The sequence below is a fragment of the Thunnus thynnus genome, chromosome 20, assembly GCF_963924715.1.
Source record: "Thunnus thynnus chromosome 20, fThuThy2.1, whole genome shotgun sequence".
NCBI lineage: Eukaryota > Metazoa > Chordata > Actinopteri > Scombriformes > Scombridae > Thunnus > Thunnus thynnus.
In genome coordinates, this window is record NC_089536.1 from 14,519,810 (window position 1) to 14,532,197 (window position 12,388).

Sequence of the window (12,388 nt, forward strand, 5' to 3'; positions counted from 1 at the left end):
TGTGCTTAAATGGAGCTTGAGAAGTTTGTGTGCTTTCATTTGCTCTGGAAATAAAATGAAACACAGACACCAATGTTTGTCTGACTTTCTGGCTGTCTACAGTGTGTCCCTCTGTTTATCTTCCTCTCACTCTTGTGATTATTTGCTACACCTCATTGCCCCATCTCACAGAGGTTTTAGATAAAAACAGGACATTAGGTGATAAAAAAAATCATGTATTGTATGCTTGTCACGCACAATAGAGAAAGTGTGGATATCTCAAAATAATCTTTATTTTGGTCTTTGAGTTGAATGAAATAAAATAATAATGAAATCAGGAAATCTACGGGAAACTCAAACTCTCTGCAACTGAATAATCAAAGCAATCATCACATATTTAACCCCTCTAAAGTTAATATTTGCTATTTCAACTTCTAGATGCAGTTTTCTGCCATTAACATTTCACCCCCACAAACTTGAAAATTGGCCGAACAAAATAAGTGAAACCTTAATTAAGTTCTGTCAAAACTCCTGTTTTCCTGTTTTTAATAATCCCTAAAGTGACCGTTTTACCTGACAGTAAAAGAAAGAAATGGAGGCCCCCGCAACTAAATAATCTCTTCAAAATTTGGTGCCTCACACACTTTGTTGTAACATCCATGTTTTTGGGGTTTTTTTTTTGGTCTTTTATAACCAAAGGACAGCAGTTAATTTCAAGCAACAATTGACACCATGTAGAATCTAATTATATACTGCATGCATCGTAAAATAACTGGGCTAAATGTAATCTGGACACTGACAGCAGAGAGTAGCCTCCATAGTAACTGTAAATAACACCGGTATAGTTTTTATTTATACTCTGTCCAGATTTGCAGGCTTTCAATCATGACATCTCCACCTTATGTTGGCTGGTAATGAAGCCATCAGAAAAACAACAAACTTATCATTTTTCCCCAGAGAAGTCAGTGTTTTGGTGTATTATTTGACTTAAAAGATATTTTGCCATTTTGGGAAATACTTATACTCTCATTCTTGCCAAGAATGAGATAAGAGGACTGATACTATTCTCATTTCCATCTGTTAAATGTGGCGCTACAGCTAGGAGACAGTTAACTTAGATTAGTATAAAGAGTTTCAGCTCATAACCACCCCTAAAAGCACAATTTGTCATTTTTACACTTAGGGTTTTGTGCAAATTAAACAAACTAGATAAGAAAATATGCTCCTATGCTCCTAAAATATCAATACAAGTTTGCAAGAAATATCAAGTCCTACTTAGACAGTGAAAGTTGTTTTTTGTTTTTTATATCTAGAAGCTTGTGGGTTTTTGTGCAAATTAAACAAACTAATTAATTAACTAATTACTGAGCTGTAGAGGTGCTGGTAAACTGATTTTGTTACTTTCAGATAGAGCCAGACCAGCTGGTTCTCCCTGCTTCCAGTCTTTGTGCTAAGCTAAGATAACCAGATGCTGGTTGAAGCTTGATGATTTTAGATAAAAACAGGACATTAGGTGATAGAAAAATCATGTAGCTGAAATAAAACATTAAAAAAAAATTAGAAAACAGAATTGGACCATAGTGCTAGCAAATATAAGATGATGAGTTAATCTAATATTATGCTACACATGAAATATCTGACAACATGGAGGCTGTTTATAGTGAGTCCATGTTCATGTCAAGTTAAAACAAACTAAACTTATAGATGAAGAAACTTCTTATGTTGAATTTTATTATTATGTTGAATATTATTATATTCATTTGGTTAAATCTGCTTTTTTTTTACACAGTTGGTAGAAAAACTACATTCAAAAATTGGATGGATATCCTTTGGAATTAGTTAACTGTATGTATGTAAATAATGGTACATATACAGCACCTACATGATGTGTAGTTAGTCGCCTAAAATGCACATGCACAAATGACACATTGGCCTTTGTTTACACTATCTTGTAATTTATGTGCGAAGTCAAGTATTTTTTATTTTCCTTTTTTTTTTTGCTTTTAAATTTCACTTTTAGTTTCATTGCACATTTGCAACAAGATAACTCACTTTCTAGGGGGTAAAAAGGAAGCTAGATATTCAGAAAGATATTCAGTTTGATTTTCTTCAAGTCTGTCTGACAGAAAGTCTTTGCCTTAGGGTTGAACACTTGCCACAGCACATGAAAGGAAAAACTTTGCCAACGATAAATTGCTGTGCTGTATGTCCTCAGCCACGTGCCCTGAGATCTGTGATTATGTGTCAGACAGAGGTCTAATTTCCAGACATTGTGAGAAACAGTCAAGATTAAGTTTAATTTAGCTGCTGCACCAATTATTTGTTACATCATTTCCCTCAACATGGTTATCTCTGCCTCCTACTGATCTAACAATGGTCTTCAGAACACCTCATGCTGTTGTTTTGCCACCTTTGAATACAGCTCTAATGAAACAACTCCAGACTGAGGCATTGGTGCCAAGTCATGAAATTAGCCACAGGGATCACCTTGTACTTGAAAACTTTCACAGCAAACTCATAAATTGTGTCCTAGATGTTCTTATAAATAACCACACTGCTGCTGTGTGTGCCTTTATCTGTCCACCTCAGTTTCTTGCACTCAATAATTGTTAGTAATAAGACAACTACAGGCAAGTTTAATGTAGATAAAGCTGGAAGAAATCCTGGCTCACTCTCTCAGTGTTAAATATACTGTATTGGCTGGTTGGGGTTCTAGGTGCAAGAGAAGAAAATTAGACAATAACTGTCTGTCTAATGAGTGGACTTACACTCATATTTTAATAAATCTGCCCCTGCTTTTGAATTATTACCCACATCAGGATAAATTCCATTTTAAAAAATATCACCACCAAACTGACCACATTTACCTTGGCCTGGCACAGGAATCATATTTCTGAGTTTTTTTTTTTACAATGCATCTCCTAAATTGCATGGTAGTTGTTGAAGTGAGTGGAGGGAATTATTTTAGTAGGAGTAATGAGAAACCAGAGAGCTATAAGAGCTAAGGGTGTGGAGGAGGAGGAGGAGGAGGAGGAGGAAAGATGAGGAATATATCGAGTGTGGCAGAGGAAAGGTGGGGAGGTTGAGAAAAGGTGACATAATGAAGAGCTGGGAGTGGTGAGGGGGCATGGAGGAGGGGGAGAGATGGGGAAAGCTGCAAAAACAGAGGGAAAAAAATGGAAGACAGAGGCCAGGCGAGAGAAAGAGAGGTTGAGACGACAGATTGAGTTGGACAGGCTGTGGAAGACTGTATAATGAGATATTCTACTGGGTCTGCATAGGTCTGTACTGGCAGCAGGCTCCATGTATCCTTGTCCAGTTTAAGTTTGAACCTCCTCTAGTTAAATTCCTTCTTCCACGGACTCTGGAGGACACACGAACCACAGGATTGGCATCTTAGAGACAATTCTGGAAGCCTAAAAATTACAGATTTAGATCCTTTCCTTGGCTGCCCAAAAACACTTCCTTTTCCCCTGCTTACAGCGCTGCCCTTCAACTTTAGTCTGACAGCAAAATGCCATGTACGATACTATTTGGTGGAGGTTTTTATTTTAAACACATCGCAGTATGCAGTGCACCTGCATGCCGAGCTACATTTCTGAGTGCAAGTGACTGCTGTGGGTGTCAATGCAGCACCACACATGACCCACAGAGAGACATGTAAAAGCTTGGCACAGTGCAACTGATCCACTGCACTCAGTCTTGATTGGTCTGTGCAGTAGCTTCTTCCCAGCCTCAAACCCATGAGTCCTGTACTTGCCAGCATCTACAGGATAAGCGCAATAAATGGCTCTTGATTTAGGTGAAAGGTGAAAGTTAACTGTTTTTACCACACTGAGTTTTTGACTTCACAGCATCTCTTTGTGTATGTTTGTGTGTGAGTGTTTTACCTCGCTGACTGCGACGTAGTATCTTGGTTGTTGGAAACGTGGTGCGTTGTCATTTCGGTCTCGAACAACGATGCGGACCTCGTGTAAAATCACAGTGCCTACCAGCATGTTGGTACACTGAACCTGAACCACGATGGACTGAATATACGAAGGGGGCTGGAAAAGTGATAAACAGAAGGATGGTTTAAAGTTACAATTATACAGTAGCGATAACTAATTAACCAGAAAATAATACAAAATAATAATGCACAGATTACTGTCCACCTACAGTAGTGAATTTTACTTTTTGGGCCAAATCAGAAAGAATATTGTCTGGATTTCTTTTCAGGACAAATCAGCAGGAGGCTGGCTGTTTTCCAGTGGTGATGGAGCAAAACCTTTTCAGAGTTTCTCATAATAGCAGATGCTGGAAAAAGTGAAAGAGCCATAAAAAAAATAGCTCCTGCCATAGATTACACTCTGTTGCCAAGTGAAAGAGAAATGATTGGTCCAAAAGAGACAAAGAAGAGCATCTTTTGTTGCTGAAACGACACAGCTTACTTAAAGCTGGAGTGCAGGACTTTTGTCTCCCCCTTCTGGCAGTGAGAGTAATTATAAAAACAATGTTGACACATGCTTATGTCATACGCTCCACCGTAGCGTACTCAGTTGCTACTGCTATAAAATGGTGGATAAATGGTTTTGAGCAGTGCACAACCCCCATGTTGGAAAGTCTAGAAGAGCTGCGCAATTAAATTATTTTATCCTCTTTCAAGTTAGCAGAGGGCTAACTGGAAGTTAGTCGGCTTGGATGGCAGAAGTCTCTAGTGCACATGCTCTGCCCATAGACCATGCACAGTATGCATTCATCCTGCCAATGTGGGAATGTCAAACACAACACCAGATTAAAAATCAATACAGGAGGATTTATCTTGGCAATGGCTTAAATGTAACGGATGTTAATTTAGATGTAAAAGTTCCACACTGCAGGTTTAATGATGCTCCTCAATTGAGAAACACTAGTACTACAGTAAGTGGTGTGAGACTATGAGACACACCTATAAGATTTTACAGTCAGTGAGTTTTCAATTGATGTTGTGGATCCGCACAAAGCAGAGCAAAATACAGTATACAAGATAAAATAAAGTATAAAGAATTTCACAGCATAGACAAACAAAAATAATAATTTTACAATAATTTTAATCTTACATCTCTATCCAGAACACGTCCTGTGCTGTTGAGGTAAAGGGCTTGTTTGGACGGGTCCAGGATCACCCAGTAGTCATGGTTGTCCCGTAGAGACAAAGAGATGGTTCGTTCAGGACCCTCTGCAATGCCATTTATCTGCATGTTCTCCACCAACAATGTTCCTGGGAATGCAATAAAAATGACACACACAAGGTCAAGAGTTTATGGAAATATGATTTTAGACTTTAGAAGCAGTTAAACAGAAACAAACAGATAAATGGTTTGGTCCTAGATGTTATTCGTAGAAAAAAAGGACACAGAGACAGAACCCTCCACTGGTCTGATTTACTTCATGTTTTTAATTAATGACATACTTGGAAATCATTTAGGTTGTAGCCAAAGCCAAGGACAAAGTACACAAATGAAAAGAGAGGGACAGACGGAGCAAAAAGCTCAGTATAATTGAATTAAGAGAGACAAAGCCGACATGGGGACTACTCTGTGTATCTCTACACCAAAACCTGGAATACTTAAGACCATCTGGAACACAAAATAAAGTCAAAATTTAGAGAAAGAGAGAAAGAAAGAGAGCTGCTCTGTTGGGATATAGCAAATGTTCTAATGAAATCTATGCTTTCATCTGCATTAATTTAAAAAAAAAAGAGTAATACAAGTAAACATTTTAATAAGACAGACGGTGCAGATGGAATAACACTTGATTCATTTAAAATGTGGGCGGTGAAGTGATTGGGGAATGAGAGGAGTATTGAAAGACAGAGAGGAGAAATATAAATGGGGAGACAAGACATGATTTGAATGAAGACTGTCAGATATATTTTCAAGCATATTATCTCCCAGTCAACACAAAGCCGAGAAAAGTTAGAGCAGGAAAAGGAAAGGTCAGGGAACGTACATTTCACAAGAAGACAGGCAGATGGTGAATCAAGCATATGTGTTAAAGAATGTTCTGACTTTATTGGTGATTAACAGTCAAGGAAAACTGAGCGCCGCTGCCAACCTTCGCTGTGTTTTTTTAAATTGTTTGCACTCCTACACAGGCCAAAGATTAAAAAATACACCTTTAGCGATAGTTTTTAATTTATATTTGGTGTTCACATACTTATTTACATGTTGAATCAGATTCATAAACCAGTGCCTGGTTGACAAGACAAAGAATACATTACCATCACAGGCTGAGGGTCATTTTGACTTCTTTATAAAAATATGTCAGGGAAAAAAATGTAAAGAAGCAAAAAGATTTGAAAGAACTGACTTTTAACTGTGTGACTCTGTACAGCTCCAAATCATAAGAGACCCATTACCTGGCCCTATGCATTATTAATCAAAAAACTGTTGTACGTGTGAGCACAAACCTTCTCTTCAGACCATTATTAGACACTGCAGTGCAGCTTAAAGGGCACACATCATCCTTTTTATGATGCTCTGTCATTTTTACAGTGTTATGATGTTGGGTGTTTATGTTAAACATGGTCAAAGGTCCAAACCTTGAGGTGAATGTGTGTAAAAATGCTCTCTGAAAGTCTAAAGGAAGGGGGCTGCATAAAGAGCCAGTATAAGATAATTAAGGAGTTTTTTGAATTGTAAATCATGCTTGTCATCATTCTTCTAGAGCCCAAGAATATACATATAGACCTGTAAATGTGCATGATACACCCCCTTCAAGATATTATATGGGCACATGCATGTGTTTACATGTGTTCAATGTATATTAGAGAGTGAAGAACACATACACATAAATTTGGCTTGCTCTAAGGCATGCCTAACAGCGTATCGACTCCACTGTTACTAACTACCGTGTGTGTGTATATTAGTAAGTGTGTGTGTGTGTGTGAGGGAGACAGAGATGGAGCAATAGACGGAAAAAGTGAAATTTAGAAACGAGAGATAAACAAAGAGATTTAGCCAGAGAGAGAGAGAAAAAAGTGTAGGGAGGCAAGCAGGGTTGTGTTTGTGTGTGTGCGTATGTGTGTGTGTGTGTGCATGGGAGGAAACTTCATACTTTCCCTCCATATGCACACACACATATCCGCACACATACAAAATTAACACACACAAGCTTACACACACTGAACGATGTCATATCTGATTTAGCAGACATAAAATTGGGTCATGGCCTACTGTGCTACCGTGGAAACCGTGTCAAATGCCTTGGTGTGATTCGCTGATGTTGAATAAACGGGGAAATTTAATGAAATTGGTTTCTTAAAAATAAATAGGATAGAAAATGGAATTCATTAAGAGAGTTTCATCCCTGGCCATCTTTTAGCTATATCTCTTCTGGTTTTTCTGTTTGTGTCTTGAAAAATGAGTGAAAAAACACGAGTACAGGCAAAGAAGAAAGAGATAGATAGTACCTATACCTCATGTAACTGTATCTAATTTAATTCCATAGACCATATAATATGAATGGGCTCTTTTCACAGTGACCTCACTTTATAGGATGTATGACTGAATACTGCACTCAGCAGTACCTGATTAAAATGACCCATGTGTTAAAGCATACAGGCAGAGCAGCATGAAGCTGCAAGTGTGTGCAGCAACACAGAAAGAGGAGAGAGAAGGAATTGTCCAAGAAAAACACGCACAAAGAGCAATTAGAGCAAGAGAAATGAGAGAGATAGTAGAAGAAAGTGAGGCGAGAAAGATTGGGTTGAATGAGAGAGGGCCAGAAATAAAGAGCAAAGAGAATATTAGGGGGAAAATAGAGAGAAAATGAGCACTGTGGAGGTGCATTAGTAGAATTTTTACAGGACATTAGCTTAACTGAATAAGACGACACTGCTGGGGTATCAGCCAGGTACGAGCCACGGAATGAAAATAATCATCACATCTTCCTCCCCATTCAGCTCTTGGAGGAGGGAGGTAAAATGGATTCAAGGAGAAAAGATAGATACGTAGGACAACAGATGTAGTGAAAATGAGCCCACATAAATTGTTTGATAAATTGAAAATTAATATGCAACTACAGTACTGTGCAAAAGTTTAAGGCACTTGAGATTCTTATCCATAATGCAGTACCATCAGGGAGGCATCTGATCTGTCCTAAATTTATTCTGCAGCATAACAATGACCCCAAACATACAGCAAGAGTCAGAAAGAACTATCTTCAGCAGCAAGAAGAACAAGGAGTCTTGCAACAGATGGGATGGCTGCCACAAAGCCTGGATCTCAACATCAGCGAGTCAGTCTGGGATTACATGAAGAGACACTATAGAAGAGACTAAACCCACAGAAGAACTGTGACAGCTTCTCCAAGATGCTTGGAACAACTGACCTGCCAAATAACTTGATAAACTGTGTGCAGGTGTACCAAGGAGAACTGATGCTGTTTTTAAGGCAAAGCGTTGTAACACCAAATACTGATTTCATTTAGGTTTCTTTTGTTAACCGAACTTTGTATGAAGTAAATTGATAAATAAAAACAATTCATGGCATTATTTTTAAAAGCAATGCCAATGGTATCGGCACAGATATTGACCTAATTAACTAGATTGGGCAGTGGACAGACCAATCCACATTAAATACAGTTTCTTTGTCAGTATCATTATAAAATTAATTTCACTATCAGTTACAGTTACTTTTTTTGGAAAAACCAAGGGCAGTCATGTTTTTCAAATCACCTGAGAAGTACAGTAGAGGTGTAAAAAAAAAAAAAAAAAGAAAACGACAAAGAAGCCAGATGTGTTTACCAGAAAAAGTGCAGGCATTTTTACAGTACAGCATCTGTTTAGCTTTGCCTCTGACAGTTTGAGAAATTCAGCCTTCATGGCCAGAGTCAGGATTTTCTGTATGTTCATGCACATAACATATATGTACCATCTATTGAATAATTAACTACTTCATTTGGATTTCAGACCCTTAAAGCATTACTGGTGGTCGAGCTAGATTAGTAAAGCTGAGTATATTTACTGCAGCGCTACACTAATAATGTTAAAGCAGTAAGTGAAGATGATTGTATACTATTTCATGCAATTTTGTATGCTGATGTAGCTGGTATTATCTACTAAATGATACATTTAATGCATTAGGGGAATGTGACTGGGGTCTGTGCATGTATGTGTGTGTATACACGCGTGTGTGTAGTCTTGCTCCCCCACCCTCACACCTATCCACTCACTCTAATCACCCTTTTACCAGATATTATTAAAATCACACCGCTTATTTCAATATTATCTTCTTTTATGACATTTCCTTGAGCAAAAAATCCCTAACTTGTTTCTTGTTACTCCCCCCACCACCCTTTTCTTTCCTCGAGACTCGCTCCCTTTTGCTAACACCAACCCAAGATAATCACCCTAGAGCTAGATTCTCTATTAAATCCGTAACACTATTTCACAGCCACAGAGCAATGCATGGCATTATGCATACAAACCGTTCCAATGCTAAATTACTCTTCAACAGCCCCGGTTAGGAAGATTACTGCTCAAACAGGCACACATACACACTTGTACATACAGTATAATATGTACACAATGAATACACAGATGGACAAATCATGAAGCAGATCATTGATGCACACACAAGATGCAGACATATGCATGTATTATATATATTCATGTGCATACACAGTGTAGCTGCCCTAGGTCTTAATATCATCCTATTACACTCCATTAAATAGATCCATTTTACGCCTGTATCTATTTCTTTATGAAATAAGAATAAGAAGAGGTAAGATTTTGTGTGTCATGTACCGCACATTGAGAATCACATTGAGAGTCCCATAAAGGGTGCAACGCTACAGTATAGCTCCCTTGGTATTGAAAAAAAATAAATTATTTTGCTATTATTTTAATATAATGCACACTGCATTCATACTAAGTCATTTAATTTGAATAAACACACACTGAAAGATAATTTCTGGATAAAGAGAGTAAATGACAATCACCCTTGAGGTGTCCTTGAGTCATTCATGTTATATTACTAAGTATAAGTACTTTAAATACATAATATATCAATAACAAATAATAAAAAATGAATAATTTGAGGTGTAAGTGGCAAGTGGGAAACACAAAAAAAGTCCTACATGCAATTACTAGTCTTAGACCTTGTCTGAAGAATAGATGGACACAGTAAAAAGGGAAAATAGGGGATATAAGAGGTTGGATAACCTAATAGGATGCATTAAGCCATCAACAGATACAGACATGTCAGCTGGGTAGACAGAAGGCGCTGCTGTCCTCTGTCTCTGCTGTTGCTATACTAATCTCTCATTATGTCAGTAAGGATTACAGTGATTGGGTCTCATGATTTAAAAACTTTGTTGAAAAGCAGACATGGCAAACATTGTGACTGGTTTCTGAAAAGTAATCTATAGGCTGAAGATAAGAGAGTGATTTAACCACAGAGGCCAGCCTGTCTATGTACATTTCACCTTCGCTCATAGAAATTTGTGGCAGTCCTCTGGGCCAACCAAAGCCTTAATTTACTTGTGACTAAATTAAACTTAAACCTATCAATTAAAATGTGATCCTTCCACAAATATGCTCCTCTGAACGTCTAACAAATCATGTTCATATACACTCACAAATATGCACTATCACATACCTTTAGATAATGTGTTTCTATTCCTCTGTACAGTCCAAATGGCAGAGCCATCAAACCAGGAACCACTAATTAGCTAAGGAGGTTTTAAACAGTTTGAGCTAACTCTGAAGACAAAAAAGCATACAAAGATATTTCCTTTGGTGTTCAGATAAAAAACTTACTTTTGTGGCATGTCAAGGTGGCAGAAGAGATACTATCATTTTTAATTACTTTAAGGATTTGTATGCAAAACAACTAGGACTACTTGACACGCAACATCAAAAGGTCTGGGAAACCAAAATAATAATTCATAAATTATTAACTTATTCACTTTATTGCTTAAAGTTAGATGAGAAGTGGAAACTGTTAGGACTTTTGTGGTTTTACAGGGCGTTATGTGCAGGACTATTTCTTAGCTGGACGCATTGACTTCTAGGAGTCTGGGTTGTCACTGTGAGGTTGCCAAGCAACCAGTGGAGACTCCAGGGACAGATTAAACAAAGGAGATACTGTATGCGTTAATTAGTGAGCTTTAGAGATGCTCATAGGCAGATTTTGTTACTCTCGCACATAGGCAGACTATCTGCTCCCCACTGTTTCCAGTCTTTATGCTATACTAAGATAATCAGTTGCTAGCTGTACCTTCATACTTACACCAGCATGCTATTGATCTTCTTATCCACCTCTTGTCGTTAAAAGCGAATAAGCTTGATGTCTTTATGCATGCTTTCTGCAAAATTCTCTTACACAAGTCTGTACACATAGAGAGCTGGAAAGGCACTAAAATCTTCTTGTCATTCAACTACTCTTAAGATCATACGCAGAAAGATTGAGTTGACATTTAATGCCTCTGGAATGGAGATCAGACTCCAGCTATGACACAGTTGGTACAAGCCTAATGAATATTAATGAGTGCCGGTTACATGCCATGCCAATCAGCAGCTGTTGAAAAGGTCAAGATCGTCTAACTGTGTTTGTTTAAAGTTGGGCAGCAGGTGATGATCATCTTAAAAAAACTAAACTCTAACAAAGTGTTCACTTTTGTTATAGGGGTTTTAGAGCCTTATTTAAAGCCACTTTCCAGCATAGAATTAAGAAATCATACAAATGAATACTTTACCGTTGGGACTCTCTTCGTCTATGGCAACGATGGTGGCAGGAGGACCCGACCGAGAAAGTTTACATTCTGTGAGCATGAAAAAGAAAAAGAAAAAAAAAAGTCAATATTGATACATTTTGGGGATTGACGTCATCATTTTAGAAACTTTGAAATATGAAACTTTATTATGAAGTATATGGAATACTTGATGAATGTTAGTATTTAGTTGGAAATGATTTTAAATTGCTTTTTGTCCCTTTAAAAATAAGCAGCTGGTGCAATCATTCTGTAAGCTGTCAGTGTCACTTTCTGAAATGGAATTGGACTCACACAGCGCAGCCCTATATATGTACAGCAGAGAGAGAGAGTGGTTGTAAGTGGCAACAACAAGATGGAAGGTGAAAGAAGGGGGGCAGTGGAGAAAAGGACGGTGATGTGAGGGTTTAGCAGAGGGAAGTAAGGAAAGAGGTCCAGACAGAGGAAAATGATGATAGACAAATAGAGAAAAAGACAAATAGTAAAAGGGGAAACTAAATATAGAAAAGTAAAGAAGGAAACCACAAAAGATGAAGAAATGTTGTAAGAAAAACAGCAATAAATACATGGAGATAAATAAAGGATAAGGTTGATAGATATAACCTACATCTTATTATGTTATAACTGGAATGAAATGCAGTAGGAAAAGTGACAATGAAGAGAGACTAAAGGT

At 37.7% G+C, this 12,388-nt stretch overlaps 1 protein-coding gene across 2 annotated transcripts in view; it reads right to left on the minus strand.

Moving 5' to 3' along the window:
- Positions 1–12,388, minus strand: part of pcdh15b (protocadherin-related 15b) — a 201,985-nt gene that overhangs the window by 140,023 nt on the left and 49,574 nt on the right. For both annotated transcript variants that reach the window (XM_067576200.1, XM_067576199.1), the window contains 3 exons: positions 11,701–11,766; positions 5,058–5,218; positions 3,870–4,025 (listed from right to left, as the gene is read on the minus strand). In XM_067576200.1, coding sequence (XP_067432301.1) covers positions 3,870–4,025; positions 5,058–5,218; positions 11,701–11,766 — 383 coding nt within the window. The remainder of the gene's footprint in view (positions 1–3,869; positions 4,026–5,057; positions 5,219–11,700; positions 11,767–12,388) is intronic.